The following is a 16,939-nucleotide window of genomic DNA, read 5'->3' on the forward strand; positions in this document are numbered from 1 at the left end:
TTTTTTTGCTTGGGGCGGCCAAAAAGCCAGAGCCGGCCCTGATCCCCTCCCCCTGCCAGTACCCCACTGCTACTGAAAATGGCCAGGGAGGAAAGTGACCAGTGGAACTGAATTTCAGAGGGAGAGTTACAAACTGAATCCACAAGATGTCACTGTTTGCTTCCAAACTGCCAAAATGTTGTGCACAGCACCACATGAGGTTTGTATTATCCCCCCAAACAGCTGCGACCTACAATCCTGGATTGTGCCTGCTCTGGCCAGCAGCATCAGGGCCCTTCTTCCAAGTTATAAAACTTCACATTTACAGAGAATTTCTTGTCAGCAATAAGTAAAGGGAAATCAACAGGGGAGAATGTATCATGCCACGTGCTGCCCAAAGATGTCCAACAGCTTTCATTTGCTTCAGTATTGTATTAATACTTAAAACTCTCCATGGAGATGCTGCAGCTATCCTCAGGGACTCATAAGAACATAAGAACGGCCATACTGGGTCAGACCAAAGGTCCATCCAGCCCAGTATCCTGTCTACCGACAGTGGCCAATGTCAGGTGCCGCAGAGGGAGTGAACCTAACAGGTAATGATCAAGTGATCCATCCTGCCATCCATCTCCACCCTCTGACAAACAGAGGCTAGGGACACCATTCCTTACCCATCCTGGCTAATAGCCATTAATGGATTTAACCTCCATGAATTTATCTAGTTCTCTTTTAAACCCTGTTATAGTCCTAGCCTTCACAACCTCCTCAGGCAAAGAGTTTCACAGGTTGACTCTGCGTTGTGTGAAGAACAACTTCCTTTTATTTGTTTTAAACCTGCTGCCCATTAATTTCATTTGGTGGCCCCTAGTTCTTATATTATGGGAACAAGTAAATAACTTTTCCTTATTCACTTTCTCCACACCAATCATGATTTTATATACCTCTATCATATCCCCCCTTAGTCTCCTCTTTTCCAAGCTGAAAAGTCCTAGCCTCTTTAATCTCTCCTCATATGGGATCGTTCCAAACCCCTAATCATTTTAGTTGCCCTTTTCTGAACTTTTTCTAATGCCAGTATATCTTTTTTGAGATGAGGAGACAACATCTGTACACAGTATTCAAGATGTGGGCGTACCATGGATTTATATAAGGGAAATAAGATATTTTCCGTCTTATTCTCTATCCCTTTTTGAATGATTCCTAACATCCTGTTTGCTTTTTTGACTGCCGCTGCACACTGTGTGGACGTCTTCAGAGAACTATCCATGATGACTCCAAGATCTCTTTCCTGATTAGTTGTAGCTAAATTAGCCCCCATCATATTGTATGTATAGTTGGGGTTATTTTTCCAATGTGCATTACTTTATATTTATCCACACTAAATTTCATTTGCCATTTTGTTGCCCAATCACTTAGTTTTGTGAGATCTTTTTGAAATTCTTCACAGTCTGCTTTGGTCTTAACTATCTTGAGCAGTTTAGTATCATCTGCAAACTTTGCCATCTCACTGTTTACCCCTTCTCCAGATCATTTATGAATAAGTTGAATAGGATTGGTCCTAGGATTCTGAAAATTTACTATTTATTCCTACCCTTTGTTCCCTGTCTTTTAACCAGTTCTCAATCCATGAAAGGATCTTCCCCCTTATCCCATGACAACTTAATTTCCTAAGAGCCTTTGGTGAGGGACCTTGTCAAAGGCTTTCTGGAAATCTAAGTACACTATGTCCACTGGATCCCCCTTGTCCACATGTTTGTTGACCCCTTGTTGACTTGGTTTCTCTTGACTCCTTCTCTTCTCTCACCTCCTTTCCATCCCTTCATCTCACCTCTTAGTGCAACAACCTTCTCTTCTGCTGCTCCTGCCATCCAGAATTCCCACCTTGACTGTCTCCAACACAGCCAGCCAACCACACACAAGCGCACACTCAAACTTTCATCTCTCTGAAAACCTATCAACGTCTCTCTCTTTCTCCTACTCAAAGTCTATTGTATATTTGATATAGAATTCTAAAAATTATATTGTAATTAATTGCTTCTAGTAGGCTGCTACTACTACTAGGGTATTGGCTAAAGTCCTCCCCGTCAAGCAGTTTAAATATTTAAAGAGCAACAGCCATCTTAAAAACCACCCTGAAAATATTCTACCAACTCTTATTGCAAATGACACCTAAAATTATTAGAGCTGAAAGAGATCAGAAGGAAAAATCATCTCTATTTTTCAGTCTGTTTGCTTTGTGCACTTGACACAACTCTCGACATAAACAGTTCTACTACAATAGGTTCCCCCTCTTTGTGTGGGCCTTACACACAACAACAGAGAAAAGAGACAAAACATTTTGCATATGAGAAAAGGTGGTTAAGCCTCCCCCAAAATTGACACGCTGACTCGAAGGCAGGTGTAATACCAGATTATAACATTAATTTAATTTTAAATCAACGAGATTTGAAGCTGACAGTGCTCCTTTTAATGACTCCCAAGATTCTTGTCTAGATACTAAAATGGCCTGAAGTTGGTTAGAAAACTTTGAAACTTAGGAAATCAGCAAATGCTACAAAACAGCAAGGTCCTTACCTCATTCCAAAGCTTTATAGCGCACAACAGAAACTCAGACAAGTCTCTAAACCTTTGGGGTATGCAAGTAAAGTGGAGGTTGAAGTTTGACAAATGTGTCTGGACTTCTCTGGTGATTCTAAGATGTGTATTGCTGAAGTAACACAGCACCTCCTCAGTGGGGGTAATGTGGTCAAAGTCAGTTCTCACTTAGGCTCATATTGTGATCCTTATTTTAAACCTCACAAACTGCTGAAGCGCGCTTAAATACAAATTAACTGAGCCATTTAACCATTAAACTGTTGATGTACCTTTCCTAACCCTCTCTAGCCTGTCCCCTGAAATGATACCAGCCAAGTGGCTTTATACCATGAAGCTGTGGAGTGGGAGGAAATATTTGTATTATTTTTTATAAATATCATATGCCCCTCAGTGTGATATTACCCTGCCTGAATGCACAGCGTTAGGTTGAAAGGGACTATTAAAGAAATCAATCAGTGAAGGCAAAACAATAGCCCAGATAAGGAGCATCCCCTCAAGCATAATACCCAAGTTTATAGCCATGAAGAGGGGTTCAGCAGCCCCAACCCGGGCTGTTTTGTCAAGGTTGAGAAGTGGGAGATCAAATGACACGGATCTGTTAAAGGACTGCCCCCTGCTGACAGGTGTCAGCTGCTGCAGGATGACACAGAGACAGAGGCTAAGTCTACACTACAAGTGCTACAGCCGCACAGCTGCAAGGTTGCCGTGACACCACCGTAGTGCTGCAGCATGGACACTTACTACAGCAACAGGAGGGGTTTTTCCCGTCGCTGTAGTCAATCCACTCTCTCAAGAGGCAGTAGCTAGGTCAATGGAAGAATTCTTCCTTCAATTTAGCAATGTCTACATAGGGCCTAGGACAGCTTAACTAGATCTCACGGGGAGGGGGAGAATGAAAAATTCACCCCTCTGAGCGACATAGCCAGGTCCTAGCCCAGTTTTAGTTGTAGACCAGGCCTGACTGAGCGTCAAGGGTCTGCAGCAAACCAGCTTTAACTTGGTCCCCAAGAGAATGGAGAACTCCCAGGCTAAATCATGCCTACCTAGGGGGCTTGAGGGGAATGCCAGTCCTAGATAAGATTATATGCACACCAGTCTCTTATTTTAAATCCATTTCCCACAGCGCTGTATACCTTTAGAAACGATAAATCGTGCTTTGTTTTGCAGAAGCTGCTTCTGTGTTACTTCAAACTGATACTGTCAACAGAGACCCAAAGGAAAACCTCTGCAGGTGCCAAGCCCATTGGGCCTGCAACGTAACATGGTTGGAAGCCAGGAGGGTACAATTTGGAGAGCAAGGCAATAGAGCCCTACACATATACACGGACCATATTTGCGGATCGGAGGCAGATACAAATTTTGTATCTGTGCAGCGCTCTACCTGTCAGAGACCAGTTGGAGCACAAGATTCCACCCCAAAGAGAAGCAGCGGCACGGATCTTTTACTTGAAAGGGGTACACTTAGGGGACTGGAAAAGGGCCTCAGACAGATGCTAACTCAGCAGGCTGAGTGCAAGGGTTGCATACAAAGTTTTGCATTCGTAGCCCATGTACTCTGAACTCCAGGTCATGTGTTTTTCTCTCTGACTGAAAGATACTATTTTCTGAAGCCCTACAGAAAAGATTTCTCTTAGTTCTTAGCTGTAAACAATGCAAATTTCCCATCAGTTCAAGATTTTCTTAGACTTAAGATGAGCAAGAGGCAAGTTTGCAGGGGAACGGTTCTCCCTATAAAGCTCCGACAGCAGTTCCTTAGAAGTCAACAAATGCATAAAAGAAAACAGATTCTTGGAACAAAAATATGTACTCAATTCCACATTTCTTCTGCCCCCCTTCCTGACTGCACTGACTCGGTGACTTTAACTGTAATCGCCACTATTCTTATCTTCATCAACACCACCACAAGGCTTAGCTTCATCTTTATTACCACTATGTTCCCCCACAGCTCTGCTACCTGGAGGAAAATGTCCATCTCCATCATCACCACCACAAGCCTCATCTTCATCACTATTGACTCTGCCAACACTAGTATAGCTTGTTGTGCCGATGAAATCTCACTGCTTTTCTTGTCTTCACCATTTCTACCATGCCCTTCTCTATCTAGGTGCTTATACGGGCCTCAGACCCATAGTGAAAAATCATCATCTTCTTCGCTGGTATTTTTTTCAGCTCAATTGTCAAATTTTTTCAGTCCCTGAAATTATTTAACCAATGTTTTATGGAGACATATGCCAACCAACGGACTGCTTGCAAAGTATTCGCTGGCACTGCTCCTTTGAGTATCCACTGTTTCTGCTGCGTGAATGGTAAACTACGTCACGTGGAATTGTTGCTGCTCCCTGGTTCGATGGCGAGCTTTTGTAACCCGGAAGAGGGCTTAAGTCACTGGGACCACTGAATATATACAGTGTTGCATTGAAGTCAGCTTCGAGTTGGACATACAAAACACTTGCAGCATGAAGTGTTTTATGAATGCATATTTACACAAGTACACATGTTCTTGTGCACAAACACACAAAAATCATTTATACCAATATTTACAGAAATGAATAAACAGGTTACATACACTGAAATAAATGTGCAAGTTCTATTCAAAAAATGGTCAAACGACACTTTTTCTCCCCGCAGCATTCTAGTTTTCTAGCCTTTGCTGAATATGTTAAAGGCTTCTTTGTCATATCTGGGTGTCAGAATGTGGAAAGTTATGGGCAATATGTTTGAACCATTCTTATCTTCTTTGTATATGTCTTTCTATTCTGAGACATGAGTATCTGAATTATAATGGAGAGCCATGGTCCTATACACAGTTTCAAGGTTGAATTTGTTTTTTATAACCTAAGCAGTTCTCCAACTCAAGCACTTTGGGCCAGATTTTGAAAAGCGCTTAGCACACAGCTGCTCTCATTGTAATATTTGTTGCCAGATTTTCTTATGTGTTCAACACTCAACATGCTGAGACTTTTTCTAACAAAGAAATCTGGCCTCAATTGTGGGTGCCAAGCACTTTTGAATATCTGGCCCATGGAACCCAATGAACATAAAGGCAAGAATATGTGGCATTTTATCTCCAGATTTAAATGTTTGGGAAGGAGCAAACTTGAAGAGATCTAGATTACTCCAACAATTCTGTTTTTAAATAGTTGTGTTCCTGCCTCAAGAATAAATTACTCGAGTAAGCCATTTCACTGAATGGAAGCATATAATCACAGAGACATATACATTATTTCCTGACATCTGCCTATTATTTAGTTGGCATGCAAGATGGATGTAGTTTACTTGTCCATAAACTACAGAAAGTGCAATTTCTTATGGTGATTCAATTACAGAGGCACAGCTATTATTCACAGAAGATGAGAAACTGATCTCATAACTTCCATGAGGGTTTCTAGCCTGCAAATCTGTGGATAGCAGTATCTGATAAATGATCCAGCTACAACATCACTTTCTTGTCAAATAAGGATCTGATTTTCTGCATAGTGAGTCTGGCAAAGCGATAGACTGTATGTAAAGCTTACTGTGCATTGTAGACTATGGGTATAAGCTTATAGATTTATTTTCAGAGCATGTTCCCCAGTGGTGGATGGGTGGGTGGATATGGGGTGGGAGGAGAGAAAAATATCAAGGCATATATAATCTATTAATGAGATGGGTAGTGACTCATTCACAAAACAGTGTGGATTATTGCAAATGCTGTTATCTATAACTATTTGCCAAATAACTTCAACAAATAGTGTACACCCTCTGAGTCCATATGAATATTTAGTATTCATATTGTTTCACTGATCACCTCAGTTACATGGTTTTGTTTCAACATCCTAATCGGATTTTAAAAAAAAATTAAAAGTGAAGAACAACAGACAATCAGCAATCCATTATGCACCTCTGCTACAAATGCATGCTATACATCTGGAGGAATACACATTGATGTGAACATTTGTGATAGTTTCAGGATTTGTGAATATTTTCACCAGTACTTGCTTCTAGTTAAAAAGAAAGATGGGTAATGAATAATACAATCCCATGAACCAGTGACTGGAAAACAGTGCATCTATTCAGAATTGCAAAGATTTTCATATTTTCAAAGCTTTTTATTTTTAAACTAGTGGACAAGGTCAAGGATTTTTCCCTCCTCTTTAGGACTGTGAACTTCACAAGACAGGGACAATCCCTTCTTACAATCCATGGAAAGTGCTTAACACATCATGAGAACTGCTACACACAAATGATGAGAACAATCCCTTACTATTAATTACTTGTAGAATTGACCAGGAAATAAGCTTCTCCTGGAAAACATTAAATGAAAATACATTTTTAAATTTTAAACATTTTTCTTCTACATTTTGGTTTTAAACCAAAACATTTTGGCTTTCGTTGGTGAAAACCCGAAGGCATTCTTATGAAAAATGGAAACTTTTTTACCCAAATTTCCATTTTGTCAAAAAGCTGCTTTTCGTATGCAAAAACAAAAAAGCATGGATGAACATTTTTTTCCAACTCTAATTATTTGTAATGCACCAATGTGGTATCTCACAAACAGTACAGGACTGAACTCTGAGCCATGGATGTCTGCAGAGAGGAGCTGCATCCTTTGGACTCTTTCCCTTCTACAAGAGAAACAGACGTAACTTCTGGTCTAAAATCAATCTGCATGTTTGTCTTTCGCTTCACTCGGCCGCTTTGCTGGTCATTCCCAGAACTTTGGCCCCTTATATCCTTCATAAGGCTGCAGCAATAAAAAAGCCAGTCCCAACTCCCTGAGAGTAAATCATCGGCCCAGGCAAATGAAATTCCTGCCATCAAAAGTATTGTATTGCCATGGTAGCGGTGGCTCCTAAAATGAAGGCACCATTAAGAATTGTCAGAGGCCTGTCATAGTGTGGGAAATAAGAACTCATTGGCCTAAATTCTAAGGGATAATGAGACCCCAGAATGCACTGTGACAACATCCCCTCACCCCCATACATCAATAAGGGTTTCCCCATGATAACCCTGAAGCAATCAGATAGTGTACTGGATGGGGAAGCACATGCAGCCCTGGATTTCCTTTAGCTCCTGTTAGTTCCCGCCACTCACCCTCAGCATATGAACATAAAGCTGTCAGGTGGAGAGATGCATGCTTATAGCCAAATGCAGCAAGTTAACATCAGGCTTTATTAAAAAGAAGATAAGGGGGATTGGTATTCTGTGAAGCATGTTGCTGCACTGAGAGGGTGCGATTCTGGAGGCAGCCAGCAGATGGTAACACGGTGTCTGTAAAGATTACAACACCCTTTTGCATTTATATATCTCCTTTCCATCCAAGGATCTTAAACCCCGTCGCAAAGCTGGGTAAAATTTCCTGTTATCCCTATTTTTTACAGACATTGAAACCAAGGCACAGGCAAAGCAAAAGGACTTTTCCAAAATCACACAATGAGTCAGTGACAGATTCAGGACTGGAACTGTGGTCTCCTGATTCCTGGTCCCCATCTCTAACCACTAGATTCTGCCTCCTGTCTTATGCACAGACTCTCTACAAGGTGTCGGAGTAGCAGAACGGAGCAAGTTTGGAAGAGATGCTCAAGCTCAGAGCCTGCATCAGCTATAGCCTGTGTAACAAACTCTTTATTTTCAAGACCAAAAGAGGCACTTCCTGTCCATGATCTCATTTGCTTGAGTACACTTATAAAGTTTGCGGATGATACCAAGCTGGGAGGGGTTGCAAGTGCTTTGGAGGATAGGATTAAAATTCAGAATGGTCTGGACAAACTGGAGAAATGGTCTGAAGTAAATAGGATGTAATTCAATAAGGACAAATGCAAAGTACTTGACTTAGGAAGGAACAATCAGTTGCATACATACAAAATGGGAACTGACTGCCTAGGAAGGAGTACCGCAGAAAGGGATCTGGGGGTCATAGTGGACCACAAGCTAAATACGAGTCAACAATGTAACACTGTTGCAAAAAAAGCAAACATCATTCTGGGATGTATCAGCAGGAGTATTGTAAGCAAGACACAAGAAGTAATTCTTCCGCTCTACTCTGCACTGATTAGGCCTCAACTGGAATATTGTGTCCAGTTCTGGGTGCCACATTTCAGAAAAGATGTGGACAAACTGGAGAAAGTCCAGAGGAGAGCAAAAAATGATTAAAGGTCTAGAAAACATGACCTATGAGGGAAGATTGAAAAAAATGGGTTTGTTTAGTCTGGAGAAGAGAAGACTGAGAGGGGACATGATAACAGTTTTCAAGTTTTCTTCTTAACCTCTGAGAATAGGACAAGAAGCAATGGGCTTAAATTGCAGTAAGGGCGGTTTAGATTGGACATTAGGAAAAACTTACTAACTGTCAAGGTGGTTAAGCACTGGAATAAATTGCCTAGGGAGGTTGTGGAATCTCCATCATTGGGGATTTTTAAAAGCAGGTTGGACAAACACCTGTCAGGGATGGTCTAAATAATACTTAGTCCCACCTTGAGTGCAGGGGACTGGACTAGATGACCTCTCGAGGACCCTTCCAGTTCTGATTCTATGATTAACTCAGCCTACTATAAAGGAAAATAGGAATGTTTAAATTCAAAACATATTAGTGATCAAAATGCTCTCTGACATCTATCTGCCCCAGTTCACTCCCTACTGGCTAGTTGCTCACATCATATACACTACCATCCCAATTAATGCTAATTAGTAACCTTTGCTGTTATTTGAATCAGCAGTGGAGACAGTCTCCTTCTCATCCCTAGAGGGGTGGGGTCCACCAGATGAGGGTAAAGGTATATCAGTGGCGCTGGATGGGCACAGCTGTTCCCCTCACTGTATCCGTTTTGCAAATGAACAGAGAACAAGTCTGCAGAGCTGCTGTCAATCCAGCTCCTTTCATTAGCAACACATTCAACCACCACCAAAGTCTTCAAAATGTAACCAACGTGAGGGCAATCGTGACAATGAACATGATGACGAGGATGAGTTGTTATATTCCAACAATAAACTCAGGGCTGTGCAAAACCTGCAACGTAGATTGTCCCCTTGGTAAACATTTGCTGAATATACAGGATGAACAATATTCAGAATCCGAGCTATTTGTGAACTTTCACTATTCTCTGTGTTGTGACTAAGTCACCCTAAGTCACATAGCTATTGTTTCTGTTCTTTGATTTGGTGACAAACATTTAAACAAAGAAATGAAAAACAATGAATAATGGTACAAACATAGTAAGACTCATCGCAGAAATTCACAAAGCTGTTGGGATTCAGAGATACTTGGGTTTCATTGGAATAGTCACAAATTATATGACTACAGGAATCATAATGAATCTTATTTCATGGTTTTTTAAAAAAACATGTAACAGGTTTTTTTCAATATTCAACCAGCTCCACAGGAAGTTCAAACAAAACCTAAACTAAACTTTTTTATGGTTAAAAAATGGCCATATTAAGCGCCCAGCTCCCCCTACATTATCTTTCATTTTCACAGCAGCCTATGCACTTCCATGTTAAACAGCTAGGTCAGAAACAAATTCCACTCCATCAGTAGAAGGTTTGTTCTCATGGTTATTTCCAGATCAACCAAAGGCAGAAAGTACAGGATGTCTTGCAGGGACGCCTGTTACCAATGAGATTCCCAGTCCCGTTTTGTAGATACAGGACAGCCTGGGTAACAGCTACATTTCTGAATGCTTATTCAAACCAAACCCAAATCCTATGACATTCTTCACTCATCACTCATATATTATGCAGCAAAGTTGGGCTTTGTAAAATATGCTAAGTGGCTTATCGGGGGGAGTGTGCTCAGCAAGATTTAACAAAATGATAAAACATTGACATGAATAAGAACAGCCTCTACAGAGACACTACCTAGGTTAAAAACCACAAGGCCGTTCTCATGCTTGAAGAAATTTGCCTTCCTTTGAAGCATCAATAAAAGGCCACTACTACAAGCAGGATACTGAAGAAGTTGGGCCCATTTCTCTGTTCCATCATAGAAGACATACATGCATAGATTAAAAGGCCAGAAGCTCCACTGTGATCATCTAGCATGACCTTCTGCATAAACACCTACCATAGACTCATGTCTGTTTCAAATAAAGCATATGTTTTAGAAAAACATCCTATCTTGATTTAAAAATTGCCAATGATGGAGAATCTACCACAACCTTTGGTAAACTGTTCCTGCTGGATTACTCTCCATGTCAAAAACCTGCACCTTATTTCCAGTTTGATTTGTCTAGCTTCTATTTCCAAACACTGGATCTGGTTATACCTTTGTCTGCTAGATGGAAGAAGCCCTCTACGATCAGATTTCTGTTTCCTATATAGGTGCTTATAAACTGTGATTGTGGTGTAGTGAGAGCTGCGTTAAAATTGTAAGATGTCACTCTAAATTTCAGGGGGGTTCCTAGTCCTGCTTGCAGGCTAAGGAGCTCTGTGGGAAAGCATATGAGCTGGGTCTAGCAGCAGTCAGTGTGCAGACAGTGACTTGTGGCTCTCTGTTTTAGCCTGTTTTCTCTCTGTGTTTTTAGATTAGTGTGTGTTATTCTGAATTTTAAGAAATAAAGTAGTGTTATTTTATAACCTTCCAGCAAGAGTATTTTATGTAACTTCTCTGTGTGTACGCCATGTAAACAACAGTGATCAAGTCACCCCTTACTTTCTCTTTGTCAAGCTAAATAGTTTGAGCTCCTTGAGTCAATCACTAGAAGGCATGTTTTCCAATCCTTTATTCATTACTATGGCTCTTATCTGAACCCTCTCCAATTAATCAAGGTATAAATAAGGTCCTTAATTCCTTACCCACAAGTGCTCATTTCTATCCAGGTACTTGGGAGAAGAGCTGCATTCTTATTGCTGACTCACACGCTAGTTCCCAGATTTAGTCACATGCAACATTTCTAATGGGGAAGATTTTTTCCCCCCTTTTGACTTGAAAATAAAATGTGGAAATTTCTGAAAGCCAAAGACACCTGGAAGCTGCTTAACTCACAGAATGACTCAGCTTGCCACTTCTCAGAAATTTAGGGCATGAAATGAAACCCATCATGGGGCAGGGTTTTGTTCCACAGTTTTGTTTATTTTTAGCCATCTGCATTTCTCACAGCATTAGCTGCTGTCTCCTGAACCCTATATTCTACCATAAAGATAGGCAAAGCCAGAGGTTTCACTGAGGTCTATATTGTTTGTTCTTTGCTGCAGCTTTCTGGTATGGAGTTTCTGAAGTTTTTACTCTATTGGTTTTTGCACTCAGTCCTTACACTTAAGCAAAATACCCACAATGAGAATTTTTCCGGAGTACGAACTCCAGGACTTTTCCATGGTGTCAAAGGGAGGTGAGAGGTTAATGGAATAAGAGCTCTTGCTTGCAGTCTGCAGATTTAAAGGTCTGAGGTCAAAGCGTTTTTAGTGGAGGACCCTCCTCTCTGGAAACTCAGTTGGTCCACTGAGTTAAGAACTGATGTAAAGACTTGCATAATGGAAGCCATTTGCAGAGCACTGCAACAAGCTATATTGCTCCTATGGAATCCAGGACACATGTTATGTACTTCCAAACCCCATCTATTAACTATTTACTTATATAGAGACATGGAGTGGACACATCAGAGTTGGGGTCTCTTGATCTTCAAGCCATACAGCAATGCCTATCTATTTATTCCTGGCTTTTGCCAAAGTATGGTTGTGTGGGCAGGTTATTTTAATAGCTTAATTTAGGGGAGCGGAGTCAACTCCATTTATTTTGGGTGGACATTGGCCCTTGCACGGTCTCTAAGGAACCATACATGCACCCAGAGAGTACGACGCGTGGGTTTTGTTAAATAAATAAATTAATTAAAGCAGATACATTATTTATGAAGTGAATGTGAGAGTGTATGTTCATTGCAGGCATAGCAAAATGCTAACAGATTGCTTTGGCCTGCCTGTGAAGTGTATTGTAATGGCTGTTACCATTCTGCCTTAATAATAAATAAAATAATAATATTTTGCACTTACATAGTGCCTTAAATTTAAGGACCTCCGAATGCCATACAAAAGTAAGTAAGCACAATCACCACCAGTTTGCAGATGGGGCAGCAACTGAAGTACAGGGAGTTGAAGGATGGGATTAAACTAGATATAGTTTGCACAGCCTGAAAGATTTTATTTTTTACTTATTTGTGATAGTGCCTAGGAACCCTAGCCACGGACCGGGACCCTGTTGTGCTACGTGCTGTACAAAGACAGAACAAAAAGGTGGTCCTTTCCCCAAACAACTTACAAGCATTATGGGCTCTCTTTTGATGTCTAACCTATAATGACCTTGGGCAAACCCTGGCATCTTATGTATGTGAACAAGAATCTCGCTTGTCATCTCTTTGGCTGATGACAAGTCACCTCTTTTTCCTTGCAATTGTGCCATCACTAAACTAAGGAAGAGTTTTAAGGGAACCAAAAGGTAATATGTTATCAGAAAGACTGGGGCCCAAGTTTCCAAGAGTAACTAGTGATTTTGGGTGTGCGGCTGGGTCAGCACTTCTGGGAGAGGAAAAAATGAAGCCAGACCTATTCAAATGTAGAAAATTAAACCAACCATCAAGGGTCTTAGTACAGCAGACACTCTGTTCTGTCAGGTTCTTCTACCATGCCCACCATTGGGGTAGGATTGCCTTCCAGTAAGGCAGAGGCGAGAAATAAGGTACACATATTTTACAAGGAGGGTAATTACACACTGGAAAAACAAACCAAAGAATGTGGTGGATTTGCTGTCACTTGAAGTCTTTAAACCAAGATTGGATGTCTTTCTAAAAACATTCTCTAGCTCAGATTATTGGGTAAAATTCTATGATCTGTGTTAGTCAGGTGGTCAGACTAGATCATAATGGTCCTTGCTGGCCTTAAAGTCTATGAACCTATGAACAGTATATTAAGTGATGTGACTAGCACCTGTCTCATATGGACATCAACATCATAAATGTAATAGTGACACAATATTGCCCCAGAAAAGCCAGCACTCAAGGAAACCAAGCCTAGAGTATGGGAAGATGGATGGAGAATGATTCATCTGTTTCTCAAATGGCCAGCTTTCTCCTGCTGCTCCCCAGAGCACACTATGCCAAGGACAGGTGCCTCATGACATGAGGAGGTTTATACCACAGTGCAACCTTGGGAGCAGCATTAATCGAACACTGTAGTTCACCCCTGCAAAATTCTCCTGGTTCACCGTAGCCTGCCTGGACAAATTCCCTGCTCTGACCCAGCAACCCCTGTTTTTTCCCTCTCCTGCCGTGCTCTAGATGTGCATTGAACCTCTTTAAGTTCTCCAAGCTTGCGAGCTCAGCAGAAAAGGGCAGGAGAAGAATTAGATGTTGTTTTCCTCTGGGCTGGGAAGGGAGGCATTCCATTTGAAAACCTGATCTATTTTCCATTGCCGAGAAATGGATTTGGAGCCCGTAATACATGAAAAGAGAAGGTGCCATGCTGGCCTTGGTATGCTAATGCCACCTAATCCATGAACTGCCTTAGCTTTTTTCCAGTCCCCATTTCAAAAATGTAATCAGGGAGAGTGCAGAAATTTTCTAAGGAGGGTTAGACCCAAACAAAAATGCTGCATCTAAAATGCTCTCAACTCTGGTGAAGTTCAAATCTGAACTCTGTAATTCAGACACCTCTCTCTAACACACACACACACACACACACACACAATCTCTCCTGTGTTTTCAAGACCATCCCTATCTGTATCCTTAACCATCATTTGAATGACACTGAATGTTTACAATGTCAGGGGACTTTTCCCCCCAAATGATCACTTTCTACAAGAGAGGCCATTGTACTGTCATTCCTAACCTGCTGGTACAGAAATGCTTTCATCAGCAGAACGTCCTTGAGACTTGGAGTTGCTAAAGCAGCACCTTAGATTTGCAAATGGAATTGGACCTAGTGGAAGTGCTTTTGCAAGACTGGGAGTGGACTTGGAGCCTCAGAGAGATGTGTTGATGGGTATAACCAGGGCCGGCTCCAGGCACCATCCCAGCAAGCAGGTGCTTAGGGCGGCCAAGGGGAAGGGGAGGCACGTCGGGCTGTTCGGCGGCAATTCGGCGGCGGGTCCCTCTCGGAGGGAAGCACCTGCCACCGAAGAAGAAAGCGGCACGGTGGAGCTGCCGCCGGAGTTTTTTTTTTTTCCCCCCCTCGCCGCTTAGGGCTGCAAAAACCCTGGAGCCGGTCCTGGGTATAACTCCTCCACCAGACCACTGGGACAACATCTGGGTCAATGGGACAACCTGCTAGTCAGGGGTAGAAATAGAAAAGGACATCATATGGTTCCTTAAATTTACTTTTTTTTAAATGTAATATGCATATGCTCGAAGCCCACAAACAACTAATAAGAAAATGATTGTTTTTCCTGCAAAAGAACTGATGAAAACAACAACAAAAAATAATACATTTTCTTGGAAATTTTTCAAGTTTTGGTGAAAAGCAAAAAACTGAACTCTGTCTCTGAGCTGCAACCCAGCCAATGCACGCACATCTTGCGGTGCCACCAAAACTTAGGACAATAGCAACTCCAACTCTAACACTAGAGTCAGAGGAACAAGTGTCAAAACATCCCCAGCAAGCCAGTTTTCGGACGCTTGTTCCCAGAGGACGGGATAGCTTCGGGAAAGGGAAAAGAGTGATTGTCATTTTTGGTCAATGGTTTGAATTACACCCAGGTTAGTAGAGACCTGCATTCCAATAACACCTTCTATCTCAGACTCCGGGCTCGTCTACACTGCAAAGTTGTCGACAAAACTTTTGTCTTTCACGGGTACTTAAAAGAGCACCCCCCCCACGAAAGACAAAAGTTTTGCCGACACAAGTGGCAGTATGAACGCGGCTTTGTCAGCAGGACAAAGCTAAAGCCGCTCACAGGGCTGGAAGTATTTTGTCGGCAAAAGTGCCGACAAAGTACCGAAAAAGAGCGTTTACACACACTGACTTTTAGCGACACAACCTTGTGGCTAAAAGCTGCGTGGTATAGACAAGCCCTCAGAGTTCCTCATGAATTAAGCCGCACGATGCCCTTGTGACCCAGATGAGCATTAATTATCTTCTTTTCTGCAAATGAATAAACTGAAGCACAGAACATCTAAGTGACTTGCCAAAGTCTGTGGCAGAGCTGGGGACAGAGCTCAGACCCTACCTGGATTTGCAGATCTATGCTTTAGCCACAAGGCCAGCTTGCCCCTCACTGTCCTCTCATTGCCATTTGACAGATGTGCGGCATCCTATATGACATTAGTTAGAGAACTTCAGTCCAATTCCTAAAGGAGAGGGGAATGCGTCACAAAAACCACTAGCAAGTTTGGCATTAACTGGCCCCTGCCTTGGCGGTCTCAGCAGAGATGCCAAGGACTGATTGGGCCATGAAGATTGAACTCCCCTCTCCTTCTCTACAGGGGGACTCTGCAGGCCAGGGTTCAGACACATGGACAGTGTAGCATAGAGGAAGACTGCCCATCTCTTGGAGTCTTCAGTCTCCATGGCCATCAGTCTGACACTTTTCACCAGCACTAAATTCACTTTAAAGGTATGTAACGGGTGGCAATCAGAGATGGAATCTGGCTCTAAAAGCATGAGTCACTACTGTTTGAGCTAAAAGACTGCATCCATTAGCTTGGCGTCAGCAACAATCTAATATACCACTTAAAATACCCCAGCCACTAGAGGGGGACAAAGACACTGTGGGCAGCAGGCTGAGCCCTCTACAGGTAACAGCAGGCGCTATTGCCTTTTCCTAGTGGGAGCCTTCTCAGCTGCAGGGAACGGGCGGTTTGACATACCTGCTTTCACTGCATTCCTTCTTCTCTCTCACGCGCAGCCACTTCCGCAGCAGGACGCGCTTGCGCCGCGGGGAGGCGCTGGGTGTAGAGCAGTTCGACCATGGGGTGTCCTCGTCACTGGATGGGGTGATTTCTATGGATGGGAGTTGCAGGAACTCTTTGTTGGGGGAAGGAGAATCCTGGTACCCGCCGGCCTCCAGGCTCTGCTCTTGCACGTTCTTCATCCGTCTCATCTTGAAGCGCCTCCTGCGCAGGGTGGGGGTGGACGAACTGGACCAGGCCCGGCTGCACTCTGGCACCTGTTGCTCTGGGACCTGCAATGCCGGGAGCTGGAGGGTCTCTGTCATATTGGCAGCAGGCATCAGATCCCCTTTCACCTTCCCCTCCCACCTCTGCGCTATCTCTCGGATCTCACTATAAACCAAACCACAAGCTAAACGCTGCCCTTCTCCACTCCTCCCCAGTTCAGCATGTTCCCACCCCTCGAGAAGGTGCTTTCATTTAACGTGGGTGCAGGGGGGGATGCCAGTTTCAAAGTTTCTCTTTTGTTTTCTCCTCCTTTCTCACTGAGAAGCAACTTCCTCTCCTGCCTGGTCTCT

The 16,939-nt window shown here is 42.5% G+C and overlaps 1 protein-coding gene across 3 annotated transcripts in view; it reads right to left on the reverse strand.

The window, feature by feature from the left end:
• Positions 1-16,731, reverse strand: part of GRAMD1B (GRAM domain containing 1B) — a 138,523-nt gene extending 121,792 nt beyond the window's left edge. For all 3 annotated transcript variants that reach the window (XM_026657975.2, XM_026657976.2, XM_026657973.2), the window contains exon 1: positions 16,341-16,731. In XM_026657975.2, coding sequence (XP_026513760.1) covers positions 16,341-16,702 — 362 coding nt within the window. In that variant the 5' untranslated portion in view covers positions 16,703-16,731. The remainder of the gene's footprint in view (positions 1-16,340) is intronic.
• Between the last annotated feature and the right edge of the window lie 208 nt (positions 16,732-16,939).

The sequence above is a fragment of the Terrapene carolina genome, unplaced genomic scaffold (assembly GCF_002925995.2).
Source record: "Terrapene carolina triunguis isolate 2854851 unplaced genomic scaffold, T_m_triunguis-2.0 Scaffold374, whole genome shotgun sequence".
In the NCBI taxonomy this organism is placed as follows: Eukaryota; Metazoa; Chordata; order Testudines; family Emydidae; genus Terrapene; species Terrapene triunguis.